The following is a 10,888-nucleotide window of genomic DNA, read 5'->3' on the forward strand; positions in this document are numbered from 1 at the left end:
AGACTTAAAATGTTACACTGCCATATTCCAATCAGTCTATTGCATGTAATATTATAAGAGCACTGCAGGTAGGCACCTATTGGAAGTAAAGACCCAAAGGCCCGACCAACACAACTAACAGCGAGGCAGCAGTCACCCCACTTTCCTCATGCGCCCGATTTAAACGGTCTCAGTCTCACATCCCACTTTGACAGCTACAACACCCAACATCAATCACCTTTACCTCTATTGCCCAACAGAGATCTTGCAAATTCAACACTAAATATTGATCGCGAATTGTCCATGTGCGTCGCGTTTCGCAGTCAACGTCAAACCCCAAATCTCTATTTCTGAACTGCCGTATACAAGACGCCATGGACCAGTCTATCATCCGCATCTCGAAGGTTTGCTGCCCCGCATCCGCTTGCACTTCATCCCATCCCTTGCTTGGTTCACGATTCGAGACCAATACCAAGATACTAACTTCTATGGCAAGGAACTTGGCGATATCCAGAAGAACTGCGACCTGTGTACGTTGATTCCAGCTGATAATATGCAGTGCGCATCGTGAGGACAATTGACTGACCACTGTATCGACACATTCAGCAATTGCTGTGGCATGTCGTGATGTCGATGTTCGCAATGTGAAAGCCTTGATTATGGGCCCCCACGAGACGCCCTACGAATTCGGATTCTTCGAGGTCAGTTCAGAACTTTGCCCTTGCTCCTGTCTAGAAAAACCGACTGACCCAATATGTCAGTTTGCGATCCGGTTTCACAAAGGTTGGGAATCCCGTTCCTATGGCGGACCTTGGTCTCATCTTTATGACAGATTATCCCTCCAAGTCGCCGGCTGTCGTCTGTGTCACCACAAATGGAGGACGCTGCCGCTTCAACCCCAATGTTTACAGCAATGGCAAAGTCTGCCTGTAAGTACCATGTCGCATTAATCACCACTGGCTTTACGTGCTAACATCATCAGGTCAATCTTAGGGTAACTATGGTTCTGTCATAAACTCGAATGGTTGAATTGACACTTATCAGCACGTGGCGTGGCGAGCGTGGGGAGGAGTGGTCGTCCGCGCAAGGACTGGAGTCGATCTTGTTGTCCATCCAGAGTCTCCTTTCATCCAACCCCTACGAGAACGAACCCGGATTTGAGGATGCCAACGAGGAATCTGACAAGAAAGCCCAAAAAGACTATGTTCAAAAGGTTAGTGCTTCATCGAACTGGGCGAGTATGTAAGCCTCTGACATCGATCAGATCCGCCATGAAACGCTACGTATTAGTGTCATCCAACGCCTCGAGGGATATCTTGGACTCAGTTCTAGCGGATCTCAGCAACACAGTACTGTCGGGCCAGAAGTGGACGATGAAGATATTGATGAAGCCACAGTGCCCTTCGAACCGTTCAAGGACCTCTGTAAGCGCCGATTCTTGTGGTACTTCGAGTCGTATCTGGCAGCCGTCGAGAAAGGCAAGCAGGAAACCAAGCCCAACCTCCCGTTCGCGAGGATGCCATTCGAATCTCCTGGCAACAACTCTATGGATGGCAAATTCAATTATCCGGAGCTTGAACGTCGCCTACATGCTATCAAGGCCGCTATCGACGTTGAGCCCCTGAAATGGGCCGAGGAGGGCCTAGATGCCAAGAAACGCGAGACCACCGTCGCCGTGAACCTTCAGCACCAGTTCGAGCAGGTTGTCGAGGCGTTCAAAAGGAGCGATATGCCACACGATGTGTTTCTCGACAACGAGAACCCCTTTGTCTGGGTTGTAACTTATTTCGGACGACCCATGACCAACCTCGACGGAGGCTTGTTCAGAATCAAGATGAACTTTAGCGTCCGTTTCCCAGAGGAACAACCTCGTGTCAAGTTCGAGACCAAGATCTTCCACCACCACATTGCTGCAGACGGCACAGCATGCTATACCCCGAACCCCACCAAGAGGGAAGACGTGCGGTCGCACATTGAAGCTATATTTTCTATTCTCGAAGATGACGAGCCCGCCTATGACCCTCGCAAGATCGTCAACCCAGAAGCCACCAAGATGTACTGGGGTGGTAGTGCCGACGACAAGAAGAAGTACAACAGACGTCTTCGGCGATCAGTGCAGCAAAGCATGGAGTAAGTTCGCAGCCAATTTCTATAACCATGTAAGATTAGCTAACGTGATTTCACAGGGACTTTCCGGAATGATTTATGTAACATGTCAAAGGCATCCTTGAGAGATGTACTTAAAAACACAAGGAAGGCGTACCGGCAAACATTGAGGGGTATCATTGGGCTTTATCTGGCGTTGCGGCATTGGGGTACCTGGCAAATGAATGTTACGAGGATTGCCATTTCGTTCAAGTAGAGGCAACTTGCTACGAGGCATCAAATCAATGCAGTAGAAACATGGACCATATCTTTGCAGCTACATAAGCGCAATCGACAGTAGTGATGATCTATCTTGCCAGTCACAGCAAGTATGGATATTCTTGAAAGATAAAGAAACCGGATCATGATTGCTAGTCGAAAATGCTATAACCCGGCAACAGAACTCCAGAACAGGTTACATAAAGGATCTTTCTAGACTTTGTATTCGAGAGGTCTTGAAAATGGGAAACTGAAACGCTGGGTTGTGTATTGCCTGTGCGGTATACACCGAAAGGCACCAATCATCCCATCTATGAATAACGCCAGAATGCAAATGGTGTAAATCCATTGCCATAAGTATTCGCTCATATGATACTGATAAACTGCATGTAAAATCATTCTTTCGTAAACGTCGTTTTGCCGTCGTTGCTCATGACTTTCTGCTCTTGGGCTTCTTCTTTAGGCGATCCTGAGTCGGAGCATAAGGTGCCGCAACACCTTGGTATCTTTCTTGTTTTCCCTCGCCCTTGAACTCGTACATTCCGTTTGCGCCCACGGTTGCTGGCGTACCCTGACTTGGACGGTTGACTTGTTCGTTGTGCAGCTTGTCGAGGGATTCGCCTACGACAGCATACTGGGACCAGTTTATGGGTGGACATCGGACCACGTTTTGTGGTTGAGGAATTTTCTGCCATGCTGGCGGTTCAGTAGCGATGCGCTGTTTGGAGGAACCTTCGCCGGGGTCTTTCTGTTGACTTTCTGGGCCTTGTCCGCCCATTTCTGTATCTTCATCGTCGCTATCACTGTCGTCATTGGTAGGCGCATTGATTTTGTTTGCGACAAGATCATTGATAAAGGCTTCGGGGTTCTGCACTGCTTCTTCTTTTGCGCGGCTGAGGGCCTGGATGTCGGCAGTGGCACGTTGTCGCTGTATTTGAAGAACGGAAATTGCCGACTTCAGGGCGATCACATCTGGGTTTGCATCAAAGTCTAGCGGTTGAGGCGCCGGCGGTGGTATGGCAGTCTGGTCGGGTTGTGAATGTGTAAAGCTTGGGCGAGCGGCGGCGCTAGAACTAGAAGGTTCGGGCGCGGGGGGTTGCGTAGGACGCAGCGGCGGAGTGAGAGGAGAAACAGGCGGTCGGCTTGGTGAAGGAGGATTGTCGCTGGGGAGGTTATCGGTGTTGATCGTGAGGGCGGGCATGGTTGCGTTGCGCCGCAGGTGAATGTCTTTGTTGACTCGGTAGGAGTCTGGTGAGGGAGCTTGTTGCGCTGCGCCGAGCTGAGCTGAGCTAGACTGAGCTGAATACCTAGGCACCGATAAACGGGGAAGAGGTCTAAAGTCACGGACTGGGTCGGGTGGTGGTGGCCGACGAGGGGCGGAGGAAACGGTCCAATAGAAGCTCGGACGCGGGATATAAGACGGAAGATGAAAGATTGTGAAATGGGAGAGGAGAAGCTAGAGATGGACAGGCAGAGGAGAGAGAGGAGACCCAATACGGTAATTTTAGTGGCAGCTGGAGCATTTTTGGCGGGGTCAGCTAGAAGTGGACGCCTAAAAAGTGACAGTGATTGAAATGTAACGTCAGACAGACAGACACTGTGACTTGTCATTTGACTATGATTTTGATTGTTTGAAACAATTAATCAGAATCAGTACGAAAGGAGTCAAATTAAAAACTGTTCTGTGAAGAATCAATTGTTTTACGGAGATAATTAACTTATTAGTATTGACTGGATCGTGAAGCTTCAAGTCGCTGCCATAGGTAGGATGTCCTGTAGGCACCTGTAGATGGATGGACCCTGGTCACTCATGCTTGTTGACTGGGATTGGATCTCATTGTCCCACTTCAAGACGTCGATCGGACACGATCTGGCGCCAGTTCCGATGCACATACGCACGGACCACCTTGTAATTCACTACAGTACCTACAGTAACTTTACTTCTTCTCAGCTTCTCACCCGAACGAGCACAAATATGCTTTTTCTTTATGCAGGCGCATCTTGGAAGGGACATGGTAATGAACTGCCAGCAACATTTTCCGCCCAATCAATCACCTCAGAGTCAAGCCTGAAGGGATAAACGGGATGGCTTGCGGTCTAGACCTTTAGTACAACGTCTTCAATATTGGGCTGCTAATCTGTCTACACTGTTGAACACTTGTGAAGTAAGACATCGCAATCATCGATAGTTTGAATAATTCGAACGTCTACCCGAGACAACGGAATGGCCTGGATGCTACAGACGTACCAAATCCACGGAAACGGTATTCGAGTCTTAGACATTCTACTGTGATCAACTGGGCGGATACTGTAAAACACTAACTGGGGCCTTTCATGTCAAAAAAATCCATTCTTTTGCATTAGTGACTTCATACTCGCCGAGCAAAAACGTGCTCAGAGCGCAAACTTTATGCTGCTCTGTAGGGACTTTGGTAAAGACGTTGGAAGTAGTCAGGGGAATTTAATAAAAAGTGGGAGATGGCGAACTCTGCTGGTAGAGTAATACGAAAATGCCTCTCGACTAACGACGTAGTGCTGCGTTAGTTGTTGGTGTAGTAAACTCTGTTGAACAAGGCAAGACTTGCATAAAACTTTGTGTCTCCCATGAAAAGGTTGTCGAATTTCTTCAAGCCATTGACAGGAAATGATCGGCGTGGATTTCTCTATTAAGCACCTTTTGCTTTTTTCTGTGTCACTTGAGAGACTTAGCCAGCCCACATAAAGACTGATGCCATTATTGCAGAAACCCACAGAAACCCAATGGACATGGCATTTCCCATTCGTTAGTGATCGACTCAAAAAGGCGTTTGACACTTTTTGCTTTGTCGATAGACCGAATACCCGGGTCTAAGAATTCATATTACCTTGACGCCAATATTCTGAAAGACATCGGTTCAACGACGTGGCGCCCAACTCGGAGCTTGGATGCCGGCATTTGTGATTAGTTCAGTGCCACTTCAGATTTTCACGCCATTGAATCCGTTGATACGCATCGTCTGAGATCCAACCTCGGCTGGGACAGGGACAAAGGTCAGCCACAGGGACACGCCGTTGCATTATCACTATCGAAGACAACCTAGGAAAGAAACTGTTCTCTGGGTTTCCCTTGTCTGATGCGGGCATGAACCAATCAGTAGCCCACATCTAACAATTCCAGGGTTTTGTTTTTTATCTTACGTGCTAATTCTTCAGCTGGAACTAAGCCATGATCGGACTTGGCGGTACTATAGCCTGAGTATTTATGTAAGGGTGTCATGCTGCGTTGCATTGCATTTGCATGATTTGCACGATTCCGTGGTTTTGGAAGCGCTGGTGTCGAAGTGACGCTGGAGGCTTGACGAGGGAGGGTGGACAGTAATAGCCTGGGTAAGGTATGGACACTAAAAAGGTAATGGATGGATAAGAAGCAAAAGTACAATATCTCACATACCAATTGCAGTGCCTCGTGTTGTACTATTGGACACTCGACACTCCCCCCCGGGAAGAATGTTGGTGCTGAACAGCCTTTTGGGTGACACTATTTGACTGTCACATCCATTGGATTGGATCACGGTTTGTGGGCAAACACGCCAGCTCTGGTCTGGCTCGTTCTTTCTTCAAACCCTCTTTCCCTCTCTGCCTTTTTTATCAGTCTTCCCCTCTCTTCTCTATCTTCTCTTTGTTCACCTCATACAACAGTTATATCATCTGTTAATCTTCCTCTCTGCTCTACTCTCCTTTTCGCCTCTCATCTTTACTTTACCATTTACAAAATCGCTAGCTTTTATAGCATTCCATCTACCCGTCGATCCTTTAGTTTCCGTCGGCAGTGCTTCCCATTTATGCGTTGCACGACTCGTGCACTTGCATCGACCATCATCATCCCGCTGCCACCGTTGGAACAAACCGTTTGGGGCTATACAAAAAATACACCATTGACTTTGTTCCTGCATGGCATTGTACTTTTGTTTATTAAACATCAGCACTTAACTACCCTTTGTTCTTCTCTTCACAAGTCCGTTACAAAGGCGTCAAAGTCTTGCTTGAGAGGCGAATAACGATCACGAGTGAGGCTGTGGTGTGAAAGACTATGCCAAATTCAGAAACGTCCAAGACTCTCCATCATTCATATATTCAAGAACCTTTTTGAAGAACCTCAGTTATCTCGTCACCTTTGGTTTCTTTTAGATATATCATCATCTTTGAGAACTTTACCGACTGCATCAGAATACATCCGCTGTCAACCAATATCACACCAAACTACACCACTTACCCACAAGAACAATCGAATCTAGGCCTACTTTGAGGCCAAAATCACTTTAATCATGTCATCTATCACCGAATCAACCTCAGATACACCCGTCAGCCCAAGGTCATCAGCTTACATAAAACGCCAGTCGTACTATGAGTACGATCCATCCATCAGCGGTATTGAGACCTCCCGCACGTCCATGTCGTCAACAGATACACGAAAATCCAAAACAGGCAAACCTAGATGGTTCTCCCAGGTCAAAGACTGGCTGTCAGTAAGCGAACCATCAGCGCTGGCTATGAAGGAGCAGAAGAAGAACACCTTCAAACGGCATGGCATCGACATGAAGGACCCCAGAGCAGCAGTGAAGCTGCATCTACCAATTGGGAAAATACCCGAGGACGCCATCACTTCAACTCGAGGCCCCAGTCCAGAAAAGGCACGCAAGCGGGCGCGACAGCAGCGAGAAACCACACAATCTTATTCGGGAGGCAGCCAGGCGTCTCATTCGGTATCGAGCGGTCTCAGTACAGCTCCTAGTGCTAAGGAGTTTAATCCAGTCACTCCTTGGGACTCTTGATCCCTGTCAGTTATTACGGGGATAATGTGTATTGATGGATGAACTTGACTAAGAAAGCGACTGACCTTTTCATGATTTGTTTTATATGTTACGGCCAGCAAGCGCAGCCTGGAGTTGTTGAAGGAAGTGAAGATACCCTACCTACTATACCTATTTATAATACTTGACGTTTGGAAGACAGATCTTTTTTTAATAGTCTTGCTAATACTTCTTGAATATAATATCCTTTACACAGTCTCTGACCGTGATGCTACCATGATCTGATACCTGTAGTGCGACGGACTGCTGTTAGGTAGGGGACTGATCTGTGAAATGATGGCAGGCGATTCACTGCTGATGAAACAGTAGCATCTTCTTTAAAACCGCGATGTGAATGTGGATAAGAATGATAGCTGGGATGATTGATTAATATTATAGCGCCGCAAGCGATAAAGAATTAAAAAGGGCGGAAAACGGACAAAAGGTGATCGATTCAAAGAGGTTCTCGATTCTGGTGGAATGTTCAAGTTGAACTGAAACTGAGATAATGATGATGCTTTGTGGCTGTCATTGGGGGGACACCAAGACCAAGACTGGGCGGGATCTGGATGCCGAACAAGATCGGGCAAGGTCAGGTTGAGCCAAGAATGAGCAATCAAGATTCAATTGCTGTGTAAGTTCTTCACAGGATAGGTAGGACTTCTTGGCTGTGGCATGTGATGCTCAAAAGGTAACCATTGATCACTCTCTTTCTTAGTAGCTACCTAACTAAATGATATTCTTTGCTGCCTTGTTTTCTGATGGCCGGAATGGCCCATGATTAATATCCATAGAATCAAATGTTCAACTCAAAAAGCCAAGCTTCAGCTCCAAGCTCCATATCCCGGAAGCTTGTGTCCGCGCTAGCACTCCCTTGTGCACCGCTAACGGAGGCGATTGGTGACATGGCAAGCTGAAATGGCTGGCCTATGACGTATTCTACTTTTTAGTAGGTTCGCTTCATCATGGAAACAGCCGCCGTAGGAACAGTACCTACAGTATAGCACCAACGCCATAGAGTTTGGTTCATATAGAAACCTTGACAGTCTCAGAACTAGACAATTGAAACCGAAGGGCTTTTTTCTCCGAACGTTGCTTGTGCGACTCGCCATTTAATTACTGACAACTGAGGTCAAAATCGCATCCCAACTCTCTCATCTGCACTTACACAAAGCACGCTCGACATTACACCTTCATCATGCCGCTTTTCTCATCCCCCAAGAGGGATCTGAGCCAGGAGCGCGACGAAAGGCGACCGAACGGTTCAAATGGCGCCATCCGTGACCCCGAGGAAGGTGACCAGGTCGCTCCAGATGAGCATACTCGACTGCTACCAAACCGCGTCAACTCAACTCAACCTGGTCTGCTTGCACCCGATGATCCTGCAGTATCTCCCTACAACCTCTGGAGCATTCGGGCATTGCGATATCTGACGATTGCTTTCACCTTGATAACCCTAGTCTTCTGGATCTTGCTTCTGGTGTCCACCTTTGTGACACCACCTGGCATCCATACTCGTGGCAGCCCTTGGTTTGCTTTCGGTTTTGCGACATGGACGCTCGTAAACCTCATCTTCACGCTTCTCTTCTTCGAGGTGCCATCCAAGTCTGTGAGAATTCTGGCCATTTTCATGTCGGTAAGTGATAAGACCATTACCACCACTAATTCTTCGCACTCACATTCTGGTTAGGGCGTCATTCTCCTCGACATGATCCTTCTTTTGTCTGTGCAGAAGACTCGATATGAAGAAGGCTGGATCGGTGCCATCAGCGTCATCTGGGCTCTACTCACCAGTCTCTGGACGCTTTTGGTTGACCGCATGGTGAAATGGGGCAAGGCCGAGGAGGAGCAGCGCTTGACCGGTCGAGCTGAGACCAGAAGGACCCTCTTCGAATGGTCCGAGGTGATGATCTCAACTGTCGCCTATGCCGTCATGTCAGTTGCTGTGTTTCTCATTACTCTAACCATCATTCTTCGAGCTCTCGATGCAGGCGTGCCGCATCCAGGAAAGCTGCAGTGGGTCGACAATGACAAATATCGCATCCACGTCTACTGCCATGGTAACAAGACTGACTCCAAGGGCAACGAGTTGCCCACGGTTTTGTTCGAGGCTGGTGAGCGAACAGTCGAACACGAATTCTGGAACTTCGCCGACAACGCTGTCAAAAACGGATCCATCTCACGATATTGCTTCGCTGACCGGCCCGGATACGGCTGGTCGGACAATGCGCCCTCCCCTTCGTCGGCAGGCTTCGTCGTTGATACCCTTAGCGAGGCTCTTGCCGGTGCTGGCGAGAACGGACCGTGGATTCTTGCCAGTGCCGGAATTGGTTCAATTTACTCAAGAGTCTTCTCAGCACGACATGGAGACCACATCAAAGGCCTACTCCTTGTCGACCCTCTACATGAGGATCTACTCGATGATGTAGCATCGCCCGGCCGAGGATTTATTCTCTGGCTCTGGGGTGTTATCTCTCCGCTCGGACTGGACCGAATCCCTGGTGCTATCTTCCGCGGACGAACGAGCCGAGACCGAGTATACGGGCGATCAGCGCAGCAGAACGGCAAGTTCATCTTTGCCAAGTTGCAGGAGAGTCTGGTGGCTGGCTCTTTCACTCGACGAGATGCGCAAACCAGCCGCCAGATTCAGGACAAGGACACGCCGCTTGTTGTCATCAGCTCTGGCAAGCACATCAAGAACAGCCACACATGGGAGAAGAAGCAGCGAGATCTGACCAAGCTGACGGAGAACCTGAAGAGTTGGGACATTGTCGACGGGGCTCCTCACGAGGTCTGGAGCACTGTCGAAGGTCGAAAGAAGATTGAAAAGAGACTCAAAGAGCTTGTGCACGCTTGAAGGATTCAAAATAACGGGTTCAGTCACTATCGTAGTCAGACTTGAACAGGCACGTGCCTTTACCTATCAACATCCGCGGCCCTTGAACGAGATGCAAAGCAAGGATTCTACTGATATCGATGCTTGCATGTAAGACGGAAAGATGTGGAGAAATCTATTCCGCGGTTGGCTTTCTGCATGGAGCAGGGTCGGTCCCGTCCACTGTTCTGCGTTGTGCGCATAAGCATCAGCAATGCACCTCCTGGCCTTTTCTGATATACAGCACGTCTACACTTGAGCGACAAGAAGAATGGATGTTTTATGCTATTTGTTTTTCTATTCTGTTATTTGCAATCCTTTTTAGCATATGTGTAATAGTAATTCTTTTCAGTTATTACCACCGTACAATCGAAATATGATGTCGTCTATGTTACATTGACTTTAAACTCGCTTGACATTTACCTAAATTGAATTGTCTGGGTACAGAGATATCTGTCAATCCCCTGTGGCATATAATGAACTTACCTATAGTACCCGTACCGTACTGTCCCATACACCACTCGTGATGTTCTATACAACGCATCTCCTCGTCTGCTTGTACAAGTGTCTAGTGTATGCTTCGCGTTGGCATTCTTGGGTGTGGCCCCCTACCTAACCCCTCCACACTCGCAGGGCACACGTGATGGGATCTTCATGAAGCAATTTTAGACAGGGCAAGGTTATTTGCGGTAGCGCAGCATACATACATAAAGATCGTGATGTCAAAAGAGTAGATCTGACTGTATTGCTCCTAACCTCTTGCAGAGAAACAAAGGATTCTCTCCTTCTCTCTCTCTCTCTCTCTCTATCCAGGTTTAAGCGTTTGTTAGTCCGTTTTGAC

At 48.0% G+C, this 10,888-nt stretch overlaps 4 protein-coding genes across 4 annotated transcripts; 3 read left to right on the forward strand and 1 right to left on the reverse strand.

The window, feature by feature from the left end:
- The first annotated feature begins 137 nt into the window (after positions 1-137).
- On the forward strand, positions 138-2,188 carry B0J16DRAFT_22467 (ubiquitin-conjugating enzyme/RWD-like protein). Its single transcript, XM_046123019.1, has 9 exons — positions 138-383; positions 476-509; positions 586-680; positions 741-762; positions 812-908; positions 962-973; positions 1,024-1,192; positions 1,244-2,109; positions 2,166-2,188. Exons 1-9 carry the CDS (start codon positions 354-356, stop codon positions 2,179-2,181), a joined length of 1,341 nt encoding a protein of 446 aa, XP_045989213.1. The 5' UTR covers positions 138-353; the 3' UTR covers positions 2,182-2,188.
- A 225-nt stretch (positions 2,189-2,413) lies between these two features.
- B0J16DRAFT_22465 (uncharacterized protein) lies at positions 2,414-4,031 on the reverse strand. The gene has a single exon (XM_046123018.1). It carries the CDS (start codon positions 3,542-3,544, stop codon positions 2,774-2,776), a length of 771 nt encoding a protein of 256 aa, XP_045989214.1. The 5' UTR covers positions 3,545-4,031; the 3' UTR covers positions 2,414-2,773.
- A 2,616-nt stretch (positions 4,032-6,647) lies between these two features.
- B0J16DRAFT_378025 (uncharacterized protein) lies at positions 6,648-7,154 on the forward strand (the record flags this gene model as incomplete). Its single annotated transcript, XM_046130892.1, has 1 exon — positions 6,648-7,154. One exon carries the CDS (start codon positions 6,648-6,650, stop codon positions 7,152-7,154), a length of 507 nt encoding a protein of 168 aa, XP_045989215.1.
- Positions 7,155-7,877: 723 nt separating this feature from the next.
- B0J16DRAFT_22573 (uncharacterized protein) lies at positions 7,878-10,088 on the forward strand. The gene is made up of 2 exons (XM_046123021.1): positions 7,878-8,808; positions 8,863-10,088. Exons 1-2 carry the CDS (start codon positions 8,371-8,373, stop codon positions 10,027-10,029), a joined length of 1,605 nt encoding a protein of 534 aa, XP_045989216.1. The 5' UTR covers positions 7,878-8,370; the 3' UTR covers positions 10,030-10,088.
- The last annotated feature ends 800 nt before the right edge of the window (positions 10,089-10,888 follow it).

Source organism: Fusarium flagelliforme (genome assembly GCF_020744385.1).
Source record: "Fusarium flagelliforme strain FIESC 12 MPI-CAGE-AA-0113 chromosome Unknown B0J16scaffold_1, whole genome shotgun sequence".
NCBI classification, from domain to species: domain Eukaryota; kingdom Fungi; phylum Ascomycota; class Sordariomycetes; order Hypocreales; family Nectriaceae; genus Fusarium; species Fusarium flagelliforme.

Bases quoted from the DNA above. Each gene is read 5' to 3' on its own strand.
- B0J16DRAFT_22467 (XM_046123019.1), top strand. From the start codon at position 354: ATGGACCAGTCTATCATCCGCATCTCGAAG. The intron at 681-740 runs GTCAGTTCAGAA...CCAATATGTCAG, and splicing joins ACGAATTCGGATTCTTCGAG to TTTGCGATCCGGTTTCACAA. The intron at 763-811 runs GTTGGGAATCCC...TCTTTATGACAG, and splicing joins TGCGATCCGGTTTCACAAAG to ATTATCCCTCCAAGTCGCCG.
- B0J16DRAFT_22573 (XM_046123021.1), top strand. From the start codon at position 8,371: ATGCCGCTTTTCTCATCCCCCAAGAGGGATCTGAGCCAGGAGCGCGAC. The intron at 8,809-8,862 runs GTAAGTGATAAG...CATTCTGGTTAG, and splicing joins TTCTGGCCATTTTCATGTCG to GGCGTCATTCTCCTCGACAT.
- B0J16DRAFT_22465 (XM_046123018.1), bottom strand. From the start codon at position 3,544: ATGCCCGCCCTCACGATCAACACCGATAACCTCCCCAGCGACAATCCT.